The 27,709-nt window shown below is 39.2% G+C and overlaps 1 protein-coding gene across 1 annotated transcript in view; it reads right to left on the reverse strand.

Moving 5' to 3' along the window:
* The window catches only part of LOC110377674 (cell adhesion molecule Dscam2-like), a 135,452-nt gene extending 112,659 nt beyond the window's left edge, over positions 1–22,793 (reverse strand). The window contains exons 1-2 of the mRNA XM_064043237.1: positions 22,530–22,793; positions 20,905–20,969 (exon numbers count right to left, since the gene is read on the reverse strand). Of these exons, the coding sequence (XP_063899307.1) occupies positions 20,905–20,950 (46 nt within the window). The 5' untranslated portion in view covers positions 20,951–20,969; positions 22,530–22,793. The remainder of the gene's footprint in view (positions 1–20,904; positions 20,970–22,529) is intronic.
* Positions 22,794–27,709: the final 4,916 nt, after the last annotated feature.

Raw genomic sequence — 27,709 nt, forward strand, 5'->3', positions numbered from 1 at the left:
GGTAGTGTCGTGGCGCTCGCCGGCGGGAGCTGGCGCGGCGCCAAATCGCGCATTGGCCCATATAGGCCATTACCTACGTACCATTGTCACTAATTGCCTTTATAGCCTGTTGTGACACCCAGCCTACACATAGCTTAACATTTTCAAACGAACAATTAATTTCACTACTGACAATCATTTTATTGGATCATTATGCTTAAATTTTCACCGTCACAAAATTTAATATTATTAATCATTTAACCTAGTTCTTAAAACTGCGGTTCGTGACCTTTTAAATTAAAATCCTATTGGACAGTAAATTATGAGCGTGTTTTGTTAAAGCAGTCGCGAGCTCAACAGATCCCACTTGTAGTTTGTAAGGATGTCCCAGATTTACCTCCGAGTACTACAGAAAACGTGGCCTGAATAACTTCTTCTTATTTAACATAATAAAGATTGACATTTCAACTATTTTCCAGTTTCCAACTTAATTAATAATTAACAAGAGGTTAACAAGTAGTTAACAAGAGGTTATGTTCCAAGACGCAATAATTTAGCTTGATGTAGATGCAAATTAATTCTCCCGGTGTCTACAAAATGTAAACAAGTCAATAAAAAAACTCAGTAACCCTAAGAGTAATTTTCACTAACATATTGTAACTCACGTCACAACCAATATTCAGCTTAACTGAAATAAAAGAAGAATCGTTGTGATGTAAAGTAGTGAGGCTTCTCGAGCCGGTGCTCGTATTGCTCGAGTGGTGGCAGGCAGCTGGTGGCGGCTTGGAGGCGCGCCAACAGCTTAGCGGCTACCAACAGGAGGAGTAACCAGCCGCTGAGCGATGTATAGGGTATATGCCGCGATTGTTGCACACTGTTATGACTCCTTAGACAAATGTTGTTCCTTCAATATCATTGAAATTCATATGTTTGTCCTGTATCAGTTGACTTACATTCAACGGTGTGTGTCACCTAATTGTGTGATTAGGAAACGCGTTATCATTTTCTGGAATAAAACCTGTTTCTGTAGGCGACTCGCAATTAACAATAATCTCATTGACAATTAGGATCGCTGGGGCACAAAAACAAATTAATTTCCTTTATTTACACAATCCATTCGGAGCGCGTTTCAAATAAGTTAAATCAACATTTTGGAGCCGTGTGACACTCCCCTCCCCGCTCACCGGCAGGTCGCAGGCGTGCGTATGCGAGGCATCCCAATGAACCGACACGTCCCGCTTTCATTAACTGGAAACTGGTGTTTTTTCATACGACACGCCAGGGATTTATCGCTGGAACAAATTAAAACTTCCAATATTTCAATTGATGCCTTCCTGTACAGAACGCTGTTAAATCGAGTTGCCGGAAACGAATTACTCGAGCTGTCGTAAATTTTGGATAATGGTAATTAAGCGCGGCCTCCGGTAATTGCAGTGAATGCAGCAGCTGCAGTGTGTTCCGGCACAACTTCACTACGAACAAATCTTTAGTTTGCAAATGTTTGAGCGTTTGTATTTGTACTGTAATCAAATTTTAAAATAAGCTCAAACTAGGGCAAGCGTTTATAAAAACGGACGAAAATGGGTTAACCGAATCACCGGACAATACGCGAATACGCAAAGCTCGAGTGCAGTGAAGTGCGGTCGTAAAGCGGAATGGTACGACACTACGACACTGCTGTATGTTACAGAAATGTCAAAAGTTCCATATTATACAGACAAGTTTCCAGATAATCCACTATTTATATGTAACTTACTACACGTATTTACCCAGAACGATTTCACAAAAAATATTACTAAACCATTTCATACACCGAGAGAGTAAACGCATTCTCTTATCTCCTAGGAAATGTCATTTAAATTGATAGAGATAATTTTATTTGTCTCATTTAAACAAAAGACTGGACCTTCTACAATGCGCTTGCGTGGTGTCAGCGTCCAGTCGCATCAAAGGGTTTATACGCGGTCCGGTCGGACGTTATTGCCCAGCGGACGGTTTGTGACGTCACAGCCGCACGGAACGTTTGCTCGTTTATCTTTGATACTTGAGGCGGCTCATAAACGGTCACGTCATCATTAGCTCCACCACCAATGGCAACACTGCTACACTGAATCATTTAGGATTTCACATTATAAAGAGAAAAGCGACGACGATTTAGAGTATGCTGTCGTCTCCATTTCAGTTATTAAATAAATAATTAAGTTATTTGAGTTAAAAAAAATACGTTGTGTGCCATTTTTAATAACATTATCTCACTATACAATGTGAATTTTACTAGATGATAGAAATGGGATACTTGCTACTGTTGGTCGATTTTATAACTTTCAGAGGTTTTAACTCCCCAAAGTACTCATCTGAAACGCGAACCACTATTGAGTTTATTGGATACCTCAAAATACTAACAAGTGAATTATAAAATAGTCCAGTTTTCACCGTTACACTCAAGATACAAAACATCGTCTTGTGGTAAATGAATTGTAAACAAACCGTGCTGTCTCCAGAGTCGGGAATTCCTCTCAGATATCTTCCACAGTCGACACTCGTTGTGTGCCTGACTTCTAAGGCAATCTATTTTGTTACATTCTTCACAATAAGTGAACTTCTAAATTGTGATAGAGAGACAAACAAATGCGAAAAAAATCTAGTATGTCATCATCTTATTTTTTTACTTAATATTAAGGTATGATACCTAAACATCAGTTGCCACATGGTAAAGGTATTTGCTTCAGGTTTGTATGATTTTGTGAAGGACTTGCTGTACAGAATCAATAATGATTGCATATTTCGCGAACAGAAATAAATTAATGTTGAAGGGTTTGTTAAGAGTTCTACTCTTACATCTCGTTTTTAATTGTAGGAACGAAAGATTTATAAATAGAACTGGTCAGAATAAGAAAACAAGCCATCGATCAGCAGCGAAATCCCCAGTAATGAGCGCACAACTTACAGGATTACCGTTGTTCCAGCATTTGTCGCGCGGCGCCGAGCCTGCACCGCGCCAACTATCTGCAAACAATCTGACGCCTCCGTACCGGACCTTTACCTAAGGCTTTATTGGAAATTGTAAACTTTAGCGTGATTTGCTTTTGTTTTCTTCTTGTGCATTCCTATTTACTTCGAGTCTCTAGGATCCCATAGGTACGGGTTTTAGAGCCACCTTCAGACGTTTGAGATATACACTCTTCCGAACTGCTGCATACAAAAGTACCAAAAGAGTATCTAAATCTCACAAACATCTATGACTTGGTATATGACGATGAAGCTAGAAGATTTCCCACAAATCGCTTTTATAACGTTCTTTGGAAACAAACGACCGCATCGCTTTAACAATTTTGTTTACAATCTGTGCGTCTATCGTCTATCGGCAGAGCGAGGCGTGTCGATAGGTAATAACGTGTTGATCCCGCAACGCGAGTCTTTGTCGAGGTTTGCATTACCGGGCGACGGCCGGGGACCGGGAAATACCCGGCTTTATCACATGTGGTGCACAAGTGATTGTCGTAGACAGGAATCTAATGAAAACCGCCTTAATAACGCTTTCTATTGAATTTTGTAACGCAAGTAATAATTTATTTATATGAGATCAGCGCCTAAAAAACTTTAAAAAGTTAGAAAAGTTGCATTGGTACTTGCCTGACCTGGAATCGAACCCCCAACCTCTCGAGTATGAGGGCGCGGGTTCGATTCCAGGTCAGGCAAGTACCAATGCAACTTTTCTAAGTTTGTATGTACTTTCTAAGTATATCTTAGACACCATTGACTGTGTTTCGGATGGCACGTTAAACTGTAGGTCCCGGCTGTCATTGAACATCCTTGGCAGTCGTTACGGGTAGTCAGAAGCCAGTAAGTCTGACACCAGTCTAACCAAGGGGTATCGGGTTGCCCGGGTAACTGGGTTGAGGAGGTCAGGCAGGGCAGTCGCTCCTTGTAAAGCACTGGTACTCAGCTACATCCGGTTAGACTGGAAGCCGACCCCAACATAGTTTGGGAAAAAGGCTCGGAGGATGATGAGATCAGCGCCTAGGAATGGTGATTATAGGGAGGAATATAAACCAAATTCTAGCTGAAACTTGATCATAATTATAAATGATAAGTAGGTAATACATATTGTACTAAGTGAAGTGGAAGGAAGCGCTGTAATTACCGCTGTTAAGTAAATTACTACAATCAATCATAATTAACATCTCAACATGGCGGTGATAATGAGATAACATGGCTAATTTATATTAATTTACTCATTAAAAATATGGTGCGAAGTTAAAGTTTCTAGGAAAATGCATGACAACTGCGTCACGAGCTGGATCTACGCAAATAAAGTCTCTTTTAAGTACCTATGTAGGTATCTTTTAAGTGCTATGTATCATTATGCCTACAATAACGTAAGTAACGTGACAAATTATATTATTCAGACTGAAAACGACAGTAAAATCTTTCATCTAAATTCTAACCCTTTCTTATTAATCCCAATGTAATTTGAAATAGTCTAGGAGTAAATCTGGCGGGTAGCTGCGACCCGTCAGCGTCGGGCGAGTTAGGGACAAACGGTTTGACGGACATTAGTCGCCGGACAGGTAATAATGGCGCCGTGAGCCCGGTCGCGCGACCCAACATATATCTACATTGTACGCCGAAAGGAATGACTTACTGCCTTTAAAGTTTTACGGATATTTCTAACTTGGAATCTACTAGGTATCCCATTTTCTTTTATTACTTGTTATAAGTTTTATATTTTCTTTAGCTACTTTAAAGAAGTTAATTAAAATGCCTATCTATGTATTATTTTATGAACGTGCTTAGATTAAATAATTTCTAAGCTAATTTTAGCTAGCTCAATTATAGATCTCGACCCTATTAGTAAGTTGTTATTAACTTTGTAGAAATACCTTCTCCCTAGAAACAAGTGTAGGTACAGAATACTTAAGTCATCATATTTCACTATTTTACGTCGTCTAAAACGCAACACGATGAGAAACACCTATCGAATGTAAACGAATCTACGTTGTCTACTCTTTATCGTGAACGTATTCCGTCTGATTGATCGCAATCCGGTTTGATCCGGCGCCTCACCTCGCCGCCGGTAGCCGGAGCGGCCCGGAACAGCGCGGAACAAACAATTGCTAAAATCCAATCAACAGACAAAGGACAGTTTTTCTCGGAGCACAATTGTATCCGGCGATACCCGCAGGGGTGCTAAGAGATCGCCTTTACTCTCATCGCTTGCTGCTTTATTTGCTGGAATGTGTTCTTTCTGTTTTGATTTCTATTCTTCACAGTTGTACGTACGTACCATACTCATACGTAACAACATTCAGGCAGGTGTGTCGACCCGGTCAATAATTGTACGATGCCAATTTCAACGTATGCATAGACTTTTCACAGATGTCATAATTTCAGTCAAATAATTTTGTTAGATTTTCTACAAGCCATTATATAACTTCTTGCAAGTTCGCTAACCCTGGAATACGTGCAGGCCACAGCAAAGCGCCGCGGTGCCAATTCGTCAAAGGGCGGGCGTGCCGCCGCAGCAGCACTCCACTGCATTTGAATTGCAGCCGGAGGAACATTGCCCAAAGGGTATTGACAGATTTCACTCTCAGGTTATTCCTTTATTGTAAAAGACGACGAAAACTTGCTGTATTTACATTGCAATAGCTTGAAAGCAATTAATTTAGGTATGGTTGACAAGTCCTTTGTGATATTAATCATAAGTTCTACGAAGTTTCGTTTCTAAGTTTTCTCAACTTCTACACAAGCGAATTGCGCAAATAAAAAACTTATAAGCACAGCGAAGTTAGAGTTATACCTGCAGCGACAGCGTAAAGTATGTATAAAGCGCAAGCGTTACAGTGAATACCGTGCGATCCCATTGTGTGCAACTTTGCGACTAAACAATTTGCAAGCCAGCACAAGTCGCCGATACAAATGTTGAATGCTGAACACGTAGAGGACGCTGGTCCGCGCTCCTGGCGCATTCAAATGCACTCACAATGCGCACCCGCCGTGTATTGTGCTCCGCTGTGCACTCAAATTGCGGACGTCCTGCGCGCTCCTTGTTGCCGCTTTGTGGACATTTAATATCGTTTAGGTGTCAATACCACGATTTGAAAACGTCTTCAACTTACTCTAATATTCACGTTTTATTGTGTGGTTTGGCGGCGGTGTTGTGCTACAGTCTATTGAACCACAGTTTGGATACAAATGTTTCATTCATAATTTGACAGTCACTACAATAGCTGATTTATGGCAAAGATTATTTAATATACTAGCACATTTGATCAAATGCCTTTGTTGTAACAGATATATTACGTTGATTCATTAATTTAGTGGATTTAGTGCATGTACAGTGACCCGAATAGCGTGCAATCCGCACGTAACACCGCTTTGTAATACAGATATATGCGTATGGTCCGCAATAATTCCGCGTTCGAGTGGGCAGCGCGTTAAACACAGCACTCGCGTGCTTCGAGTGCCCTTATTGATTTTAGATTAATTACCGCGCCACAGCCACCCAGATTTGAGCCGCGAGCGATCCTTTTCATTTGTACGTGGACCGCCGATATTTTGATGAAATCTAACCCGTTATGTAATGTTGGATGAAGAACACGTGCTGTATATACATTATGTACATGTGTGACAGGTGTTCGTGTGACAGTAACGTCCGTACTGGCACGTGACGTGCTAATGCCGGCTGTGTTGTGTTTACTACATCCTTGTGTTTAGAGATATTATTGCTCACACGGACAGCACACGTTGCGATATAAAGTCCTTTGCTTCAGATGTTATACATATGTAAATACAACTGTAGAGCTGCAGGCAAGCATTTCTATAAGATAAGAGTACATGTTTTTAATAGAAATGAATAGAAAATAATCTAAATAACATAAAACGAGTAGTGTTTTCAGTTCAACATGTTTAAACATAATAACATTAATAAACAGTACTGTGAACTACATATATATTTTTTTATTAAAAGTATAAACACAAGAGCTGTTATAATTACGAAACAGTCGATTGCAAAGCTGTCACGTTATATAATAATAATTGAAGAGAAACAGTTATTCGCCACAAACGTAATACAAGCTGATACCTCGTTTAATTTCGTTATGAAATAATTTATATGCGGGTCGCCGCAAACCATATCTGTGCGAACCACTTGATTTGTATGTTTGTTAATCCGAGCATACTGTATGATGGCGGTTACGCTCATCTGCCAGCAAAGTCCAACAGGAGCAAATTTACCACTGTGCAATCGATAAAATCTTTATCGATATCCCGGTAGTATATTAATTATAATATGTAAACACTCAAAAATAATTTTTATTTTCATCCCAATGTACAATTTTCTGCTTACATAACAGTTTGATTAGGTTAAACTGTTTCACATTGAAATGTACATAGATTGCGTGCTGAAAACAATAATGAGCTGAATTCTGTACCACATTGTTAATTTGTACAAACAATACAAACACGATAACAAACTGATTGTTCAATGTTGTTTTATTAAATAACATTATAAACTGGACTAATATTACAACACAAAAATACATTCTGGATAATAATTAAGAATTGACACAATGTTGTTATTGCTGCCGTTACAGTATACTCGATAAAATGCTGCTCAAATTATTATCAGCATTTCCAGTCACAGAGGGATGCTGGAAATCAAAACACAAGTGTACTTGCTAATATGTCTTTAATGAATAAAATAATATTTTTAGAATTATCGCAGTCTGTTTGCAATTAACTTAAACGAAATGAACATTACTCAAGTACCTCTTCTCTCAGTCAGAGACGGGTTAACTGCCTTTTTATTTCAACTAATCTACAAAGTAGATTTACATATCATAAGCAAATAAAATTATTGTGATAATAATCCTGGTTTGTATGTAAACTTTTTTAATTAATTTGAAACGCTTCGCTTAATATCCCGTGCTTGCCACTTGAAACTTCACTTATTTCCCGAGGGCTACATGCAGTAAAAATAAGAGGAGAACTTACATTTAGTGCATCATATCTACCTGAGAGTACTTAGTAAAAACATCGACTTTTAGTTCAGCACTCTGTTTGAACGTATGCTACTATAATATTATGATAATTTAAAAGGGAACTCGGTCACTGCGTGTTTTAATTAGTTTCGAGCGGGCAGCCCGCCCAAATGCTGGAGGCTAAAGTTATGAAATAATATCGAAATAGTTTGTCTTAGCTTTTATTTGGAGTTCAAACTAAGCCACTTTGTAGACCCGTACTCATTTCATTTAATTCAAGTGTTATTGAACTGTTCAGTATTAATCAATGAAGTTAGAATTAGACCGATATAATACACCCAACAACTCAAAAGAGGTAATGACGCCTCTTTCATATTCCAGTAACATGATTCACCCTAGCAGGCCACATTTGGGCTTGAGTACTGGAAATGGCCCGGCGTGCTGCACGTTCGGTAAGGCTTTGTGCACACGAGCGCACGCAGCGTCAGCTGTCATTGTTGCGCGACCCATTGTCCCAGAGCGCCTGCTTATTTTGCCCAGGATCACTCCGCACGTTGCTGCCAAACCATCAAATCCATGGGCTTGCACTGCTACTCGCACATTGTTTCTTTTTAATGAGACTGTACCACAGGAACGTTAATGTCTTAAAAACTTATGTATACTTCTTACTAGCGACCCACCCTGGCTTCGCACGGGATAACAGTATTTCTCCACTATTTAATGTGTGTTATTATACATTTAAACCTTCCTCTTTAAACACTCTATAGATCTATTAAAAAAACGAAAATCGTTTCAATCGTACAAAGAGACATAGGGACAGAAAAAGCGACTTTGTTTTATACTATGCAGTGATAACTCTACCAACATTTTTGGTTTAATTAAAAACAAAACATTGAAAAAGAAATCCAAAATAGCCACGTCCTAGACATGAATAAATCTCTCATGTAGTAATAAAGTATGGTAACAAGAGTGAATGGAGTCCATGGTTCAGCACAATGCAAGTCGTGTTGAACAAGAGTGAGCACTTTTGTCAGCGCGGAGTAATCCGGGTTTGATTGCGCCGGGATCGTTCACATCGCCTCATTAATATCGGCGGCTAGCGTTTTTTATTGCGAGGGACGCCAATATGGGGTATCATGGCTTATGGACCGTTGCGGTTACCAGATGATGAATGCTTTAGGAACCGTCTATGATTATAATTAAAAGTTGTGATCCATGGTCATTATGATAAATGAATGTCGCAAAAGATCGAGTCTTGTTTTGAAATTGTTTTCTTCTTTGAGTTTGGAGCAAAAATAGATTCAGAAATCAGCTCGTAATGATTGGTTAATTGTTGTTGGGTGGTATACTAGTACAGCAATATTAGTGTAAGCGTGCGCCTGCCGCACAATAACATGTACTATACACAGCTTGGCAGCGCCGCGTAGGCTCGTGTTTACTCACTAAACAGTTATACAACAACGTCATTTACATACACACACAACATCTTACACTAAAATATCCTTAATTAATACACAATGTGTATTTATCTTGTTCTGAAGCCTCCGTGTTGCTGCAAACGTCCGCAACATTCCCCTAACTTTTGTAATTCATTAGGCACAAGGTCGCTTAGTAGTACAAATTATTACGTAGATACGATGAAAACATAAGAACATAATAATATATGTATACATAGAGGATAAACATCATCATCATCATCATCATCAGCCTATAGCAGTCCACTGCTGGACATAGGCCTCTCCAAGTGCACGCCACTGAGATCGATTTTCGGCTTCTCGCATCCAGCTCCTGCCAGCCGCCTTGCGCAAGTCATCACTCCACCGTGCCTGAGGACGTCCTACACTACGTTTGCCGAGGCGTGGTCTCCACTCTAGAACGCGTTTACCCCAACGGTTATCGGTTCTTCGGCTAATATGGCCAGCCCACTGCCACTTCAGCTTGCTGATTCGGTGGGCTATGTCGATGACCTTGGTTCTCTGACGGATTACCTCATTTCTGATGCGATCCCTCAGAGAAATGCCGAGCATAGCCCTTTCCATAGCCCGCTGAGCGACTTTAAACTTGTGAACCAGCCGTACCGACAGTGTCCACGTTTCGGCTCCGTAAGTCATGACAGGTAGGACGCACTGATTGAAGACTTTTGTCTTTAGGCACTGTGGGATCGACGATGTTAGGACTCGACGTAGCTTCCCAAATGCAGCCCAACCCAACTGAATTCTCCTATTCACCTCGTCCTCAAAGTTGTTTCTACCTAACTGCAATGTCTGCCCGAGGTATACATATTTCCGAACAACTTCGAGAACGGCGCCGTGTATCGCAATCGGTTCCGGTAGAACATGTTCATTGAACATGACCTTGGTTTTGTCCAAGTTCATCCGTAGGCCAATGCGTAGAGAAGATTCAGCCAGGTCGTTCAGCATCTGTTGTAGGTCCTGCAGCGTTTCCGCCATGATGACGATATCGTCAGCAAATCGCAAGTGAGAGATGTGTTCGCCATTGATGTTGATGCCGCGTCCTTTCCAGTTCAGCGTCTTGAACATATCCTCCATTGCATTAGTGAACAGTTTCGGGGAAATAACATCCCCTTGTCTCACTCCTCGATGCAACGGTATGGGCCTTGTTTGCTGATTCTGTACTTGGACGGACATTGTAGCGGCTTCGTAGAGACATCTCATCACTTGGATTTATCGCCAATCTACTTGACAACGCTGCAGGGACTCCAGAACAGACCAGATTTCAACCGAGTCAAAGGCCTTCTCATAGTCCACAAATGCTATACACAGGGGCTGATTATACTCTTCGGTCTTCTGTATAATCTGCCGCACTGTGTGGATGTGGTCTATGGTGCCGTATCCGCTCCGAAACCCAGCCTGCTCCGGTGGTTAGAATTCGTCGAGTCTTTGCGCAAGTCGGTTCGTGATCACTCTTGAGAACAGTTTATAGACGTGGCTTAGGAGGGAAATGGGTCGATAGTTCTTCAGCTGGGTTTTGTCTCCCTTTTTGAAGAACAGGACGACAACACTCCTACTCCACGCCTCTGGAGTTCTCCCTTCAAACAGGACGGCATTAAAAAGCTTCTGGAGCTCCACCAGTAAGGGGTTTCCTCCTGCTTTTAATAGCTCTGTTGTAATGCCATCCTCGCCAGGGGCTTTTCCATTTTTATTTTTTTTTGATCTCGATTTCGCCACTGCTGACTTCTGGCAGGTCTTCGGTGAAATGGCGTGTTAATGTGGCTCTAGAATCCTCATTTCCGGGATCAGGTCGAGATGCATGCGATGCGTATAACCGGCCATAGAAATTTTCCACTTCCGAAAGGACTGCCGGCACCGAAGAAACGACTTCTCCACTTGTTGTGGTCAGCTTCGTCAAGTGGCTTCTTCCAAGAGATTGTACGAACACCTTTGACCCCCGATTCAGCTCAATTGCTCTTTCAATGGCAAGAGTATTGGAGCACCGGAGGTCGCGTCGTACGTGCTTGTTGATCTCTTGGTTTAGAGCCCGCTTAGCTGACGAAGTGACAGGCGGGTTTTCACGTCGTTTCTTCATAAGCCCTAATGTCTCTTCCGAAAGCTTTGATTTCTTGCCCTTACGCTGCATGTTACAGAATCTCGAACCATCCTCCCTGAGGATCCGAACCACATATTCGTGGTTCTGGTTAACGTCTGTTGTGGTTTCCACGGCGGCAAATCGGTTCTCCAAATTTGACTGGAACGTTTCAGATCCTGTCATGGTTTGGAGCAGTGTTGGTCGGAGCCTGGCCTTCATCAGACGGAAACGTTCGGCCTTGAAGTTGATATTCAGAGAGCCTCGGACAAGTCGGTGATCGCTCCCGGTATTAAACCTATTGATCACAGAGACGTCTCTGAATATATGCTTCTTGTTCGTCATGATGAAGTCAATCTCATTTTTAGTCATAGTGTCGGGGCTTTGCCACGTCCACTTCCTTTGGGGCTGCTTTTTGAAAAAGGAGTTCATCAAAAAGAGCCCCTCGCGTTCGAGGAAGTTGACGAGCATTTGCCCCCTATGATTCCTGCTTCCAAATCCATGGGATCCTACTGCCGATTCGCCGCAAATCTGTACTCCCACTTTAGCGTTAAAGTCCCCCATGACAACGGTGTAGTGGGTCTTTGTAGTGAAGTGGAGGGCCCTTGATATATCATCAAACATATCCTCCACTTCATCGTCTGAATGTGTCGAGGTCGGTGCGTACACTTGCACTACCTTGAGGCTATACCTGTCGGTGAGCTTTATGATAAGGTACGCTACCCTGTTCGACACATAGAGGATAAACAGTGAAGCCATATTCAGAAAAGTTAAATTGCTGTTACATTCAAAACCGAATCGTTACGATTAGTTAGATTAGTACGAATACTCACAGGAACAGTCCCAATATCTACATAACAGTTCCGCGCAATGATTACCCAACCCTCAATTAGCAACATTTGCGCAAGTTCCACCCTACCGCGCTATCTGCGCCATAACCCGTAACTGGCGCAAGTTTACACGCCACACTCCCAATAAGACAAGTATCCGAGATCGAAGAGGCAGTAATGCACGGATCGCACTCCCGAGGCCAGATATTGTAAAGTTGCCATCAAACTGCTCCCGGTATCAGCAAGTCAAATATTAGGCAGAGCCCACGGTGCCCGAGGAGCGACCTGCTTTACATAAAGTTAATGTGAGCTCTGCTCGGGGACTGCGAATGGGAACTTATTTACAATCGCGTTGAGATGTATGAATCAAATTCAATGGGATGTGTGGTATAATTTTTGAAACAATGAGGGATTTTTCTTTGTAATGGAGGAAAATGATGAATTCCTTCTAATGAGCAAACAACAGAAAAAAAATTAATACCAGTTAGGGCAGCTGCTGACCAAAGGTCATACGTAGTTCATTTCAAGATTAATATTGCGATCTAAGACAGAAAGTATTTTAGGAACAAGTAGAAAGGTAGCATCGAAAGTTCTGTATTCAAAGCCATCAATTTTAAAATATGCAGGATCAGTCCTTGTAAATCGCTATCAGTATCACCGCCGCCTCTTCGCGCCGGAGTCCCGGGCGGTCCGCGGGGACGCATCATCGTTACACTTGCCCGAATAATTTCCATTGTAAAGCAAACAGAGCTTACCCGGGGATAACTAATGCGAGTGTGGAGCAACACTGACTGATGCCTTTGTGAGATCTTATATTATAAAGTGTTAATATGAAGTGGCGGGCCGGCCTCAACTTTGAACTTAATAGGATTAACATATTGGAGATTGTGTGGAGGAAGACAGCGATGGAAATTGGAATTGATAGGTGGAAACACTTAGCTTTTTGCAAATGGACTTTACAATACATTAAAGTTTTATGCTGTTCTTTTGATACGATGACTTTGATCTTGAACAACAGTATACACTGTTTTCACAAGATCCTTAACTTAGCGACAAGCAATCACAATTAACAACATTATCAAACAGCGGCCGAAGTGCGTCGTTGACGTGATAATCCGGGGCTGGTCTGTCCCCCCCCCTGCCTCCCGGGCCGGTAGTCCGGGCACAAAGCCGGGTGTTCGCAGTCCAGTCACGTGGCACGCTGAATTTCTAATTAATCCACTGATACTAAGAATCCTGCTTATTTATCGCTTATGATTGTGTGTCTTGTGTAAGATGTTGGTCTTGGGGATTATTCCTCATTTTCTGCTGAAGTTTTCAATAAGCCGGGCGTCTAAACACATTCCACGTAGTTATGTCAGTAGGTCTTTTTCCGGCAATTGTAAAGATTCCAAAAGTGTATCAGTATGAATATAACTTGCCAATATTTTAACCTTTGTTGGTATCATAGATGTAAATAAGTGATGTCTATCAGACCTCATGTCACTTTGTCAATCCAATACATCACTGCGATTAATGAAGCCCGAGAGACATATCATGTTGTTCCGACTCAAACAATAAAGTTCATAATGTCGCCATCATTTTAATGATGTTAGGACAAACATTATTCTAACGGGAATCAGCGTGATAATGTTCGTGGACGTGACAGCTGAAGTTTCATTAGTTTTACGTAACGCTGGGTAATGTCACGCGCGTGGTGTCCACAGCGTGACGTAATAACATACAGTCGATCCATCGATCACTGTAGCCATCAGCGGGACAAGCTCGTATCTATAGTGTCACTTGTCTGGCTATTCATCATTAACGCTCGGCTTGTCCTACTGCAAGGAATGGATTGTAACTGTGTGTACCTATATTTTATATGTTTTTGTGAACACTGTATTATATCAAACATTACTATAGATTCAGGAACTGTTAACACAGATGAGAGATTACTCTTCTTGTTCTTTGAAAGATTGCAAGAATAATAGATATCTATGGACACTACTAGTGATAACGTGATTGTAGCAAATCGAATCATCCATTACATGTAACATCGTTGCAGAAATGACGTCTGCAGAAAATAGCACTAGTGCAGTAGTTCGTTAAGGACGTCACGGAGGACACGCGAAGTGCCGCTAACTACACAATGCATCATGTTATATCCCATGTCCAATTGCCGAGATATTGCTAGTTCGTACGTCAAAACTATTGGGAAATATGTTAGAGGTCTCATTCCAGCAATATGCTGAAATTACCTGTTAATAATGTATCCTTTTCTCAAATATTGCTAAGTGAAAAACAGTTAGCGCATAGTATGTTTAGACAGTACCGCGTCATCTATCATCCCTTGTTGTTTGACACCAGGGTGTCACGTCGAATGCGTCACGCGATTGACCTTTCACCTACTTTTTGTCTTTTTTATCATCGTACAAAATTATAGAAGGATTATTTACTAGTCTTTTGTTTGTTGTGTTTAATTTTAACTTTCCAATAAAATCTGAAGTAGAGTAATATAACATCAATCACGGTCCGTCACAAGATATTGTCGTGAGTCTGGGCGCGAATCCATCATGGTGACCCTTCGAGTATTTGTTCAATTTGATTGAATATGAAGAGCGAACAGATGATTTTTATTAATACTGGAGATTATAATATTACTTTAAATGCTGTTAAAATAGGATATAACGGGGAACCAAAGAGACACGCACTAAAATATTCTCTATGTTGTAAATGGAACTAAAACTGCAGTGAATAAAGAGATTAAAGGTGAATTTTCATATTCCATAGAAAGGGATTATACAATTTATACATGAGTACTTTTTTGGTTTTATAGTAATAAAGGAGTACAAATTCAGAGTAATAAAATAAGGGATATTCAACAGAGATCAGCTGTGGGAGCAGCGTGACACGTCACTGTCGCCTCGCAGCGCTCACTGATGTATCGCGCTGACCCGAGCTTCGTCGAATAGACTGAATATGACCAGACAACGAGTTATATTAAAATACTTTAGAAGTTTTATATAACTGCCGATAAGAGATAAAATAGTTTGTGAATGTACTTCAGAAGTTATATTATGTAGTTGTTTACAAGTACTTTAATTTAGGTACAGTTACATCATACGCATAACTTGTGTGAGAATCGTTTACCTGCGTTTATGCTGGCGTAGTTTAAATTCCCAAACACGACGTTAGGGAATTTTAGCAATTTAGTTTGCTTATTCGAGTTCACGAGCTGTTATTTATAATATTAAATGGCTGGGAATTATGACCAACGCAGATATTTGTTCTGTCGATACGGCTATATCAGCATGCAAATGGCGAATGCACTTGGGTTTTATCTATTGTACCTACATTACATTATTTTGTACTAAATCATGTGTGTCATTGTGTAAAAAACACCTTGTTTATATCTTCTTACCAACGTAACTTAAACTTTTCTTTCAGTACAACTTATGTAAAACTTAGTAAGAGATACTAAACCGGCCACAGTACATTCCAGAAACAATATTTTCGATGTAACAAACTCATTCTATTAGTATTATGTGCCAATATGGCGTCCAGATATTTGGCGCGAACGGCGGCCATGATGGGCGTCCGTGTGACTGTTAATTTAAACTGACAGCGCAGGGACGAGTGTGATTACGTCAGCGAGTCACCTGGCAACTTGATCACTGGCTTTAACGAGCTTTGCCTATTATTTGCTTACTCTTACTTTAGTTCAATTACTATTAAATTATTTTTATTTGTAGGAATAAATAGTGTAAGTATCTATCATGTTATTATGCGTTTAAGGGACAAAAAGATTTACCGTCATTATTCCCCAGTCAATAACTTTGTCTTCTAATGAACAATACAAAAAACAATTACATATTATAATGAAACAAATATAACGTCTGTTAAAATATGAAATTATTTGATTAATTTCCAAACGAAACAAAGAAATGAACAAACACAATATTTAAGCATAAAACCTCGAAATCCTTTTTAAAATTGCAGTCGGGCGGTATGATGCATGTAATTAAAAAGTGGGGCAATGTTACATGCATGCACCAGCACTGATGACCCTCCCGCGGAGGTGCGGTAGACCAGGCCAGGGCTCAAGTAGTGTTGGGTATGTGGGAACAGGGTGTACTGGGAGGTGGGGTTTCCGTCGATGAAACCGCGAAGCTTTGATATTCGCGCGCCGGCTGCCCGTGATAGATATGTTGCTGCACGGACGGAATGTCGGAATTAAAATTTATATTTAAAAATCACGTGTGTTTTTTCAATGAGAAAAATCATTAGCGGGGCGCTTTTTAAAATATCGTCCGACGATTGGTATTACGTAAAATTTACTCAGTGGAAATTGTACAGGTGGGTAATAGAACAGCCGGATGGGGTGTTTCACCGGCCGGCGTCCGTCGAATGCTGACTGCAGTGATGCGTAAGGGCACGATGGGTTTTTAAGAGATGCTTTGGCGATTTTTAATCAGAAGGCCGTTTCAAGTAGTCTATAGAGTACCTCGCGCAGGTTCATATGATAGCAATCAAATATGAATGTATGCACGGAATGATTTCCGAACCTGTAAATGATTACATTGTAGGTATGATTGGAAATCTTTTTGAGCATTCAATTCGCAACTGTTATTTATTAATAATGTAACACTACAGAGTATCCCTCTAATATTTCATAGGTGCTTATTGAAAATTTTGTCAGTTAATTTAAAAATTTTTCGTAAAGCCAGGTTCGGGAAAGGTATTACATTGTTACATGGCAAGTAAACGGTACTGCTCACTTTGAGCTAGGGAAAACACCAAGCAGTACCGGAGATGCTTGCGTTGGGACCTAAGGCCCGATTCTCCTAATTTTACTTAAGCTTCATACGATTCACATTCGACTCGATTCGACTGATATCCAATCCCGACTCGACTCGATACGATTGAAGCGTATGTGGCATTCCGCTATTTTTTCTTTGAAATAAACGTTTTTATCCTTTTCTGTCATTCAATAATGAATCATTTTGTCTACAAATGATTTACGATTGCAAAATGATTGTACAGCTAACTACCGTATAGACCAAAATCACCAAAATAGCAGACCAATCGCACACCAATCAAATGTCAATCGAATACGATTGGTCTTTTATTAGTAGAAGAATGCCCGATATGGTTAAAACTGCTATTCCGATTATATTGCGATTAGATTTCTATTCGATTTTGACATTATTAACTTAGGAGAATCGGGCCCCTGGTAATTAAAAGCGGTGATAGTACGACGGTTAGATTGAAGCTATTGAAGTTCGTTATAATTGTTCATGGTAAGCACAATTCAGAAACTATAACTCTGTGATGAAATATCAAGAAATATAAAGTTGTGCAAGTATGTTTGTCACTGTAGCAATTATAGACCATAAAACACTGAGACCACACAATGAGTGGATTATCATGTCGTGAACAATTACGAGCAAACCGTTTTAATCCAAGCATTTAATGTAGTACTCATTACGAGCGGACTTCAAACAAAATAGCACATGTCGTCGGCTTTGAGTAACAAGCGTTCGTAACACCCTTAATTCAACAAACGCTTTAAACTTCACGACCACGTGACGACGCACAGATGAATGCTGAGAAGTCTCACTTGTGACAGCACTCGAGATACGCGACAGCGATACTGTAGCCTACAATAATTAGTATACTGCACATCTGCCGTCTTTCAGATACGAAACACACTTTGAGTTGTAAGACAGTCATGCAGTGACTGTAAAGTTTTAATTTAACGTTTTTTATTTTCTTAGCAGAAATTAATTATCATCAACAAATAAAGAATCTCTAAAATATAAAATCTGACGTCAGTTGTGATGGGGCTGAAGCCAATAGATGGATAGAATCTGTATTTCATGGCTTATGGTACACAATACATAAGAAAGCAGTGAAGTGTAAATATGTGATTCCGTCAAGGTCGTTCGTCTGATAAGAGAGGATCTATCCTCTATCCTCGTGCAACAAATATTTGTTTGGGTCGCGGACTGTTTACCCAGAATCTGGTTGTTTGTGTTCCTGCGCCTATCTGTCACAAATATAGAAAATTTTATTCTGTGGCAAGTGCTTTATTTATATTGTCCCTTGTTAGTAATGTTAGCACATTATGTAGTGGTGCTTCTGCAGTGAACACATTAAGTGCATGCAGAACATTCCGTTCACCGGAGAACAATCCGAGCGCCTCCGAGGCGGATATAAGCCTTTAATATTAAAACCAATCTCTCTCGCGACACGTTCAAACTACACGATTGTGACATGGGTTTTAAACTATTGCGTCAAGCTATAAGTCGGTAGCGGATTACGTTACGATAGATTACGACTTAAATTATTACTGTCATTACCTATGTATTTTGTAAGTTTTAGTGTTTCATTGTCTGCGAGCGTCCGATATCGTCCATTGAAAGTTTTAAGCTATGATCGTGAAATAAAAACCTTTTTTTTTGTTTTAGGTACGCGAAGCAGGGGAAGAAAGCCACAGGTAAGTAATTAGTTTAACATAATTATAATCTTGATTTAAACAAAAGCATGGTCATCTGTACACCCGCTCCCGCTGCCGCGCGCGCCTTACGCCTCGCGCACTCTATCACGCACACGACATGAATCTGCGACACCTACTTTATATCGTGGTAATGCACATGCAGATGTCCCGCGGCTTGTAAAGCCAATATTTATGACGCATCTCTTATTCAGCTGCCCGCGGCCGCTTGTGTGCGCACGCCATTATGCATGATATCAGATACCGATTTGCTCTATGACTTCCGATTCAAACTTTAGCTTTGAAATATTCAAGGGTTTCAGTAATGGTTTAAGTTCTAGGTATGTTTGTAAGTATTTGATGCTAGTTAAAGCCACTTATTTATATGTATCTAAATATTGTAACTTGTCGGTGTTACCAAAATAGACCAAAGACATTGTCTCGTTTTAGTTAAAATCATGAGGCCAGTGCTCAGAAACACACTGTCTTATACTTCGGTAATTGTAACTCGATAGTATTGAAATAGTTTCGCCACAAACACAATAGAAGTGAAACAACGCTTCAAAGTGAACCTGCAAGTGCTGTAAAGTAAATTGAACCAGATCATTGTGATAGCGATTACAAAAGGTTATGTAAATCGCTTCGGCGACAATATTCCGCTAACACCGCGTCCATTACTAACTGAATTATCAAAACAATTCCAACTTATTACAATATGAATACGCTGCTTTAATGGACGCAATAACACCTCCATACTGGAAATCGAACCTTATCTTTATATACTTTAAGCTGTTATTTGAGTGCCGTTAGTGCAACAAACTTTTTCCTTGCCGTCGCATTCATTTTTATTGCTGGACATTAAGGTTGATTACCGTTTGTGGCAGTTAGCTGAAGTTGGTCGGGAACAGTGTGCCTAACTATAAATCAGGATTGATGAATGAATTCGCGGAATGCGACGGAAATGTGATGCGGTTATGTGTTTGTGTTCTGCTGAAGCCGAAGGGTTAATAGCTCAATGTCCCGGAAATTAATGAATTTATTTGTAATTATTAATGAATACTGTAACGTGGTCTTTCTTCGATGTACCTATGTTCTTCCAGGACTTATTAAAATGTGTTATTGTTTGAGTCTTTCAAGTTTTTTTTTTTCATATTTTTACTACAGAGTTTTGCTTAAGCATTTTCTTTGATAGACAGTTGTGTCTATCATAATTATGAACTCTAACAGCCTAACTACAAAAACTAAAACTTTTAAACGTTTGTCGAACACTTGCCTAAAAATAGTGTGGCTGCAAAACGGACCTTATTTCAACGTAATAATTTGTAATTTTTTAGACCACTTGTCTAAAAAATGACATGTTCAACAGACGTTTAAAAGTTTTAGTGGTACGACGGTAAGCATTGTAAATACATTACGTTGAATAATGGCGCACAATGTTCCTCATCCTTGTATAGTATCGTACACAGACAAGTGGTTGCTAAACAAAATGTGCGCTTCCTACTGGAGTGACGTCCGCCGGTGAACTAATCAATTACTATAGTGAAACTGTCGACGGGCCGCCGGCCACGGGGGCTGGGCACCCTATTATAATTATGTGATAACGAGCCCCAGGGCCACTCATACAGTTATAGAGTTACACCTATAGGTACCTACTATGCGCATGTCAAGTAGGTTTACTCTGGCATTAGGAGTATGAGCACAGAGTCTGTGTTGTTAGAAAGAAAAGTCTAATTTATATTTCTGTTTTCTGCAATAAATAGTTTACGTAATACTAATTTGCACTAAGTAAGTGATTGTTTGGTGCATTAAAAGACACCAACTGTTCAAATATACCAGTTTATTTAATTGTATCTCTACTTTATTTTGACTGCACTTGAGCTTGTTCTTCAGATCCATAAATATTTAATTAATTTGAAATCGTAGTTAATTAATTTTATTAATAAGAGACTGAAAATGCATTTCAATTATTCATACTTGTTCTTACAATAGTAAGATATGTACGTAATTAATGAAATTTCGGTGAATAATGGATTTTATTGATGAGTGAATGCTGAATTATTGTCATAACTGTAAGGATTGAATGAGTACTCACCAGCCACGACGATGAGGAGCAGTGCGGGCAGCTGGCTGGACCACATGCTGAGCGAGCGAGACTACCTGGACACGAGAAATAAATGTACTGAGATCAACATGTAACTTGATACCAACAATATGACTTCTTTACAGTCACTATCTACGGACCAAACAACCCTAACCTTTGCATAATCTCTGCTAGGTAAAATGTTTTTCTGTAAACAATAAGTTTCATATGCTTTTAAGAACTTATTTATTGAAATTATATTTTTATCGACCTGAAAACAAAACATACCTACGGATAACAATTTGTCGCTTAACATAAAAGTTGTTCTCAACGATATTCTATTACATACAAATACCTGTTCACAAGTATATCGTCTCGAAGACAATTTGAACTTTGTGTAATGTCTCGTTAACTGCTCAAAGTGACACGCGTTCAACAAGACTTTTGTAATGTTCATAATTTTGTCCTGTTTTATAAAAGTTTACCGCGTTGGTGTATATTCCGTGTTTTCTCCGGTATGTTCTATTTGTCCGTGTATGTATATTGTATAGTTGCAACACGTTGATTGATACGTGTATAGTTCGGCTATCAGAGAAGCTAGCGCGTGAAATTGCTGCAGTTCAGCCGGTTTGTTCGTTTGTAAACTATTGCAATGTTTTCATAAAACAAACAACGATCCATCGACTGGGTTTCTGATAGTTTCATAACTTTATCCATTCATCTTTGAGGCTTCTTCATAATTAGCAATAAGTTGGTGCTTGGGTATGTTTTTTTTCCTTGAGTTACATTTTTGTAATGATCAGTCATCATGGGTTCAATGGGAAAAGTAAGACATAAAAAGTTTATCTGCGTTTTTAAGAATAAATCCACGGTTTGTTATGTTTCAATGAATACTACTCAATTAATATCCTTTTGTTAGTAGTATCAACACAAGCTTAGCATGACAGAAAATGATTGAAAGATGATCCAGAAAATATAAATTAGTACGTGCAAAGCCGAGTAGTTTAACTAAAAACATTATAAAGTAGCTTCTTAATATGATAAGTTTCAAAGTATTTGTATATTATTACACAGTTGTGAAGTAATGTAAAGAAGTAAGAACATGGCGGTGTCCGCGGTCGCTGTACTCGTTTATTTGTGGTGTTTTGTTTCGCGGGAAGTGAACGCGCGACTCCTCTACTTAAATACTAAGTATTTTCTAACAAAGCCTTTGTACTACAACTTTTTGCTTTTTAATTGTTGACAGTTGTATTGTTTTATTTTTAGGAAGTTGTTAAAGTAGTGCCGCTTCGCATTTTGTTTTAGTATTTTTGTGATTAAGTGAAATCGCGTATATGGGACTTATATATTTTGGTTTAAAATAATTCAGAGATAAAGTATAAAGTATTTAAATAACATTATAAGAGTCGCTGAGACTAAACTACATATACATACATATTATATTCCTGTTAAATAATTATAATTTAACTTTTTTTTTATTCTTGTTGTAATGGTATTTCATTTGCATTCTCATTCAATGCAGATTCCACTGCATGATATGCTTTCCGATAAATATCAACACAATAATAGTTAATTAATTTTTAATGGGTCATAATTGGTCAGCACATGATCATATTTGAGTACATAACAATACTTACAGGTACAGTATGAGCAGGGACCAACAGCGCTCAAGTTCCCGCCAACATCGCGTAGCACTCAGTCATAATCAACTATTCAACACCAAAGTTCACCCGCGAAATACTTTCCGACGCCGTAGCCGTAGCCGCCGCGCTACGCCGTAGCGGAGGACCGCGCGTCTACACACCGAGCCCGCGAATGGCGGGAGATGCCACATACCGCTCCGCTACGCGACACAGTCTAAAATATTCACAGCACAGATGTTCCGATAGAGCAGCGCGCCAATTGATCCTCTGCTGCTGAATGTTCGTGTTCGAGTTTTATAGGCGTTCCGTATAGGTAGCAGCCTTATTTCGTATTCGCTTGTTTCGGACATAATTGAATATGAGACCGTGTTTTGCACAGATTAACGTGGCTTTGTTTCATTCCTATTGTGCGAATTTCGATTAATAATTAAATTAGGCAGCCGGGTTGTAGGTGCTTATAAATGTTTGAAATTAGTTTTCGGTCGCTTCAGGGATATCGCTGCTGAAGAATTTATGTGAGAATTTTACGGAACTATGAACCGTATTAAGTTGTAATAAAGGCAGTAATAATTTGCTCGGATTAAACTAGCGCTATAATGAGAACAAGGGTGTTTTAATAGTGGTCTTTCTATTAAAGAAAGAAGAAAGAAAGAAAGAAAAAGCAGTTCATATTTTATAAACGCTGTTTCCTAATTGAATTCCGAGTATTTTATCTCATTCTTCTTGTACGAGTGTGTACATGATAGGTAATTGAAATCAGAGCATTTTACTTCTGGAAAATTATATTTTTACTTAGAAGTCGAACACAAAAAAAAAATGTTTAACCTATATCTTATTTCTAGTAATACAAATAAAGTATTTAGTTATTTATTTAGTTCCTAATCTATCAGCAATTTCAATATCTAAGCTACATCTTTATAGACAGAACACAAAATCACGTGGCACAGCGTTTGTTCAGCACCGCGAGACTTATCGCCACAAACGATACCGCACTTCGTTTAAACTCAATTAAAAGCTTAAAACACAATAAAGGCACTCTTAAATAAATTAAAATGCAAATCGTCGAGGCGCGGGCGTCGATAACTTATAATCCAATAGAATCATAATCGCTGGCAACTGGATCAAACTGGGACTCGAATTCGGGACAGCGCCACAAAGGAATGCGCGCAACTTTCACCAACTTCATTCAGCGGCAATCGTTCGCGAGTTGTTGCATGCTATATATTATATTGTATGTATTCAGCGAGCTACTCTGCGTTTGTGCAATGTTATACATTTGAGAGTAAAATAAAATATTTTACTTTAGTTTCTAAACATGGATTAAAGAATCGGGTAGGCACTTCATATTTTTACACGCTTTTTATTAGCTTCACCTGTATGTTTGTATGTTTGTAGGTTTGTATGTTTGTAGGTTTGTATGTTTGTTTGTAAACGACTTCTTTGGGCGCGATTTTGACCCACTTTAAACGGCCAGATTTCGCTCAAACTTTGTGGATTTATTGAGGACCGATGACAATACACTAATTTGATAAAATTATTCCATTTTTAACCGACTTCCCAAAAAGGAGGAGGTTACACATACACATCGATTACTCCGAGGTTTATACACCGATTTACGTGATTCTTTTTTTGTTCGACTCGGAATAGCTGCCAGTTGGTCCCATAGTCATCAGGTCAGGATCTGATGATGGAAACCCTGAGAAATCGAGGGCAACCTTCAAAAGTTGTAGGCATACATATGGTAAAAACTTGACACTCAGGTGTACGCCTAAAATCACTATTCAACTGTGAAGATTTGGAGCTGACCTGATGATGGAGACCAGAGAGGGTCGAGGGAACTCGACAACTGAATGTGTAAACTACCTCGTGTTTGGGCTTAAATTATTTGTATTGACAAGACCTTTGCAACAGTGAAGGTTTGGAGCTGACCTGATGAAGGAGACCAGAGAAAGTCGAGGGAACTCGACAACTGAATATGTAAAATATTAATATTATAGTTTTAAAACAAACTAAAAAGTAGAAAATAAATAATAGTTTAAAAAAAACTAAAAAACACGCTTTTTATAGAAAAACTAACTAAAAAATAGAAAATAAATTTTAATGAATTTAAATTAAGAAAACAGTGTTAAAAATTTCAATGAATATAAATTAATAATAGTGTGAATACAAAAAAAAAATATTTAAAAAAAGCGTGGGGTGCTTTTTAAGATATTATCGAAATGAAAATCACTGTACTCATATCTGTCAATAAAATATTTATAACTATTGACACCATGCACCCCATGCTTTTTTTAAATATTTTTTTTTGTATTCACACTATTATTAATTTATATTCATTGAAATTTTTAACACTGTTTTCTTAATTTAAATTCATTAAAATTTATTTTCTATTTTTTAGTTAGTTTTTCTATAAAAAGCGTGTTTTTTAGTTTTTTTAAACTATTATTATTACAATAGCGCTTCTCCTCGCATAATCATATAAAAAATACCCGTCAAATACAAAACGACAGCCAAATCATACGTTCTTGACCATAAATCGTAAATCTTAACAGAACTAACTCCAAATAATAATTTAAAGCAAGTTTAGAAATACAATAAAAGTGTGTTTTGAGCAATACTCGGCAACTAGTTATCAGAAGTTAGTAACGCAATGAATGATAGCGTTGCACGGTGGCGACATCTGACGGACTGTTCCCGCGCTCTCAAACTTGTGACTACTTTCAACTGACGATGCGAATATTTCTTCAAGCCTCCTTGTTTTGTTAAAGTTGTCTGTGTGAAAAGGTGCTACGATTAAAACACATTCGATTTTGACTACACATTTAACTTTTTTCATCATTCACCGGTTATGAGCTCCAACAGTATTTAGTACAAAATAAAACTACAAAAAAGCATGTTCCACTGAACTGATTTGCCTGGAATATCCGACATATTTGTAAATATAAATTTAAAATGAACAGTATTCTTTGTCAAAGGGCAACCGAATGTAATCCTCTTAACGGCTTATAAAAGTATGTAAATTAATGTTTTATTAAATAGATATTCATGCCTGGTTACGTCCTTTTGTGAATACTGTCGCGAGTAAATATGATTGTTTGCCACCTGTTTATAATTTATAATCCGTTGTTTAGGTACATGTAATTTATTATATACGTCTGTGAAGTGTATGTCATTGCTATACAAATATTTTACTTTCAGGTTATCAAAGTGTAAAACCAATTTTCCGCACACACAGACCTCATAACGAGTTATTTATTTAGCGCGTATTAACTGTTAGGTAGAAAGTGCAACTCAGCTTAGCACGGCCTCCCAGAGGCTCGAACACGGAATCCAGTAAACTCGTGGCGAGCTTAACTCGCGCCGTCTCCTGTCTGACTGGCGGAGACCTGACCGACACTGCACGTGCACACGTGCAGAAAACCAGTTGTCACTATTTACTTGTGTAACAACCCTCAATGGACACTATGCGGATAATTCAAAGACAAATTAATTTGCTCCCATTTAATACGGTATGCAAATATTTGAAAAGTTGCACAAATATCACTCACTTTCATAATAGAACACAAAACAAATGTAAAAGAATGGGTCACTCTTCGTAGTTGGTTTACTGCATTTCCTTGGCGTGTAGTTTTTATCAGTGCCTGACAGTGGCTGCCGGCCGCAGATACCGCGCTAACCGAGCGGATTCAAAGATATTTCAACTTTCAACACTTATTTTATACACTGAAGGATTCGCGCTCATTCTAACTGACGACCCTGTAAAGCGATTAACTGCATCCATTATGGAGTTTTCTAAAAGGCTGTCGTTGTGAATTTTTATGAGAAGTGCCTTCATATTGTAGCTTATAAAATAGTGATTTATAAATCATTGGGATTTCATATAGGAATGCTTAAGTTGCGAACTGTCAATTTGTAGGCAGTAATGTGTTTATTAATTTTTGTCTCATCATTGATGAGATAAGTCTTTATAGTCCCTTTCAATTGAAACAGATTTTCGGTATCGTTTTATTGTGTGCTTTCGATCGGCTTTACATCGTCCGTCCACATCGGTGCGCGGCGCGGCATTCGGCGGCTTAGCGCGAATTATGTTCAATTTAAAGTTTCGCGCGATTCAGCCTCCCTCCCCCCCCCCGCCCCGCATGACTCCGCTACCCCGCGCCGCCCACACCTAGCGGCACTAGAAGCTAATCGTATTTTTGGTACAAATCCCTGTAATTACCTACCAGGTTTTAGAACTTTGATGGAATTGATAGCTTTTTCTTCTAAGCTCCTCTAGTTTTGCTATAAACGTAATCGACACCAAGAAAAACTTCAATAGACACATGATCTGCTCGGTGTTGTTAAACCGAAAATGGGATTACTTTATATTAAATCTCTGATTCCAATTATTTAGAAGCTTATTATAATTTAAACTCTAAGGTTTTTATGATCAATATTGAGGATAAAATATCTTCAGTCATCTCTGACCTAAAATATATAAACCTATAGGTAAGTATGTGTAGTGTGTTCCTTCCCGAAAAAATCTCATCACGTTGCGGCTGTAAATACGTAAATAAAATGCTGTATGCTTAAGGCCTAAGCCCGCAATCGGGAAAGTGCCTACATTCAAATTTACTTATACGTCGACCACTCTAGCTAAGGGTGTGTACACACTGTACACCGGATACTGCGGGATCCTCTCATGATTGACACTTTTGGCAACCATGTCGTAAGCATAAGTCAAGGAATTCATCTATTTACAAAATTCTATCAGATTTTCAGCGAAAATTTACTACCAAGCAATGGCAGACTCATGGAGGAAAACTTACTCTTTTAAAGAATTATAGACTTCTACTCCTTGTCCTATTACTGAATTAATATTATTCAAAAGTCGAATCGGTTCGTCTGTAGTCGCTAAGCATGAAGATCATTACGCTAAAGAGATGACGAGACACCTCGTACCGTCTGCAGGTCGCGGTGCGCGCGCGACGCATCGTCTAATGTTATTGTGTCGCGTACTGCACAAACACCGGCTCTCACTCAATGCTGAATATTCATGATTTGTGGCCACGGCGGGGACCGGCCCACTTACAGCGGCAATACTAGAGGACTGATGGGTGCACTGATGAGGAGATATTAGAAATTCTAATACAAGAGATACAGCTGTCATTATGGCTGTGAGGGGAAACATGTTG

This window comes from Helicoverpa armigera, chromosome 3 (assembly GCF_030705265.1).
Source record: "Helicoverpa armigera isolate CAAS_96S chromosome 3, ASM3070526v1, whole genome shotgun sequence".
Lineage (NCBI taxonomy): Eukaryota > Metazoa > Arthropoda > Insecta > Lepidoptera > Noctuidae > Helicoverpa > Helicoverpa armigera.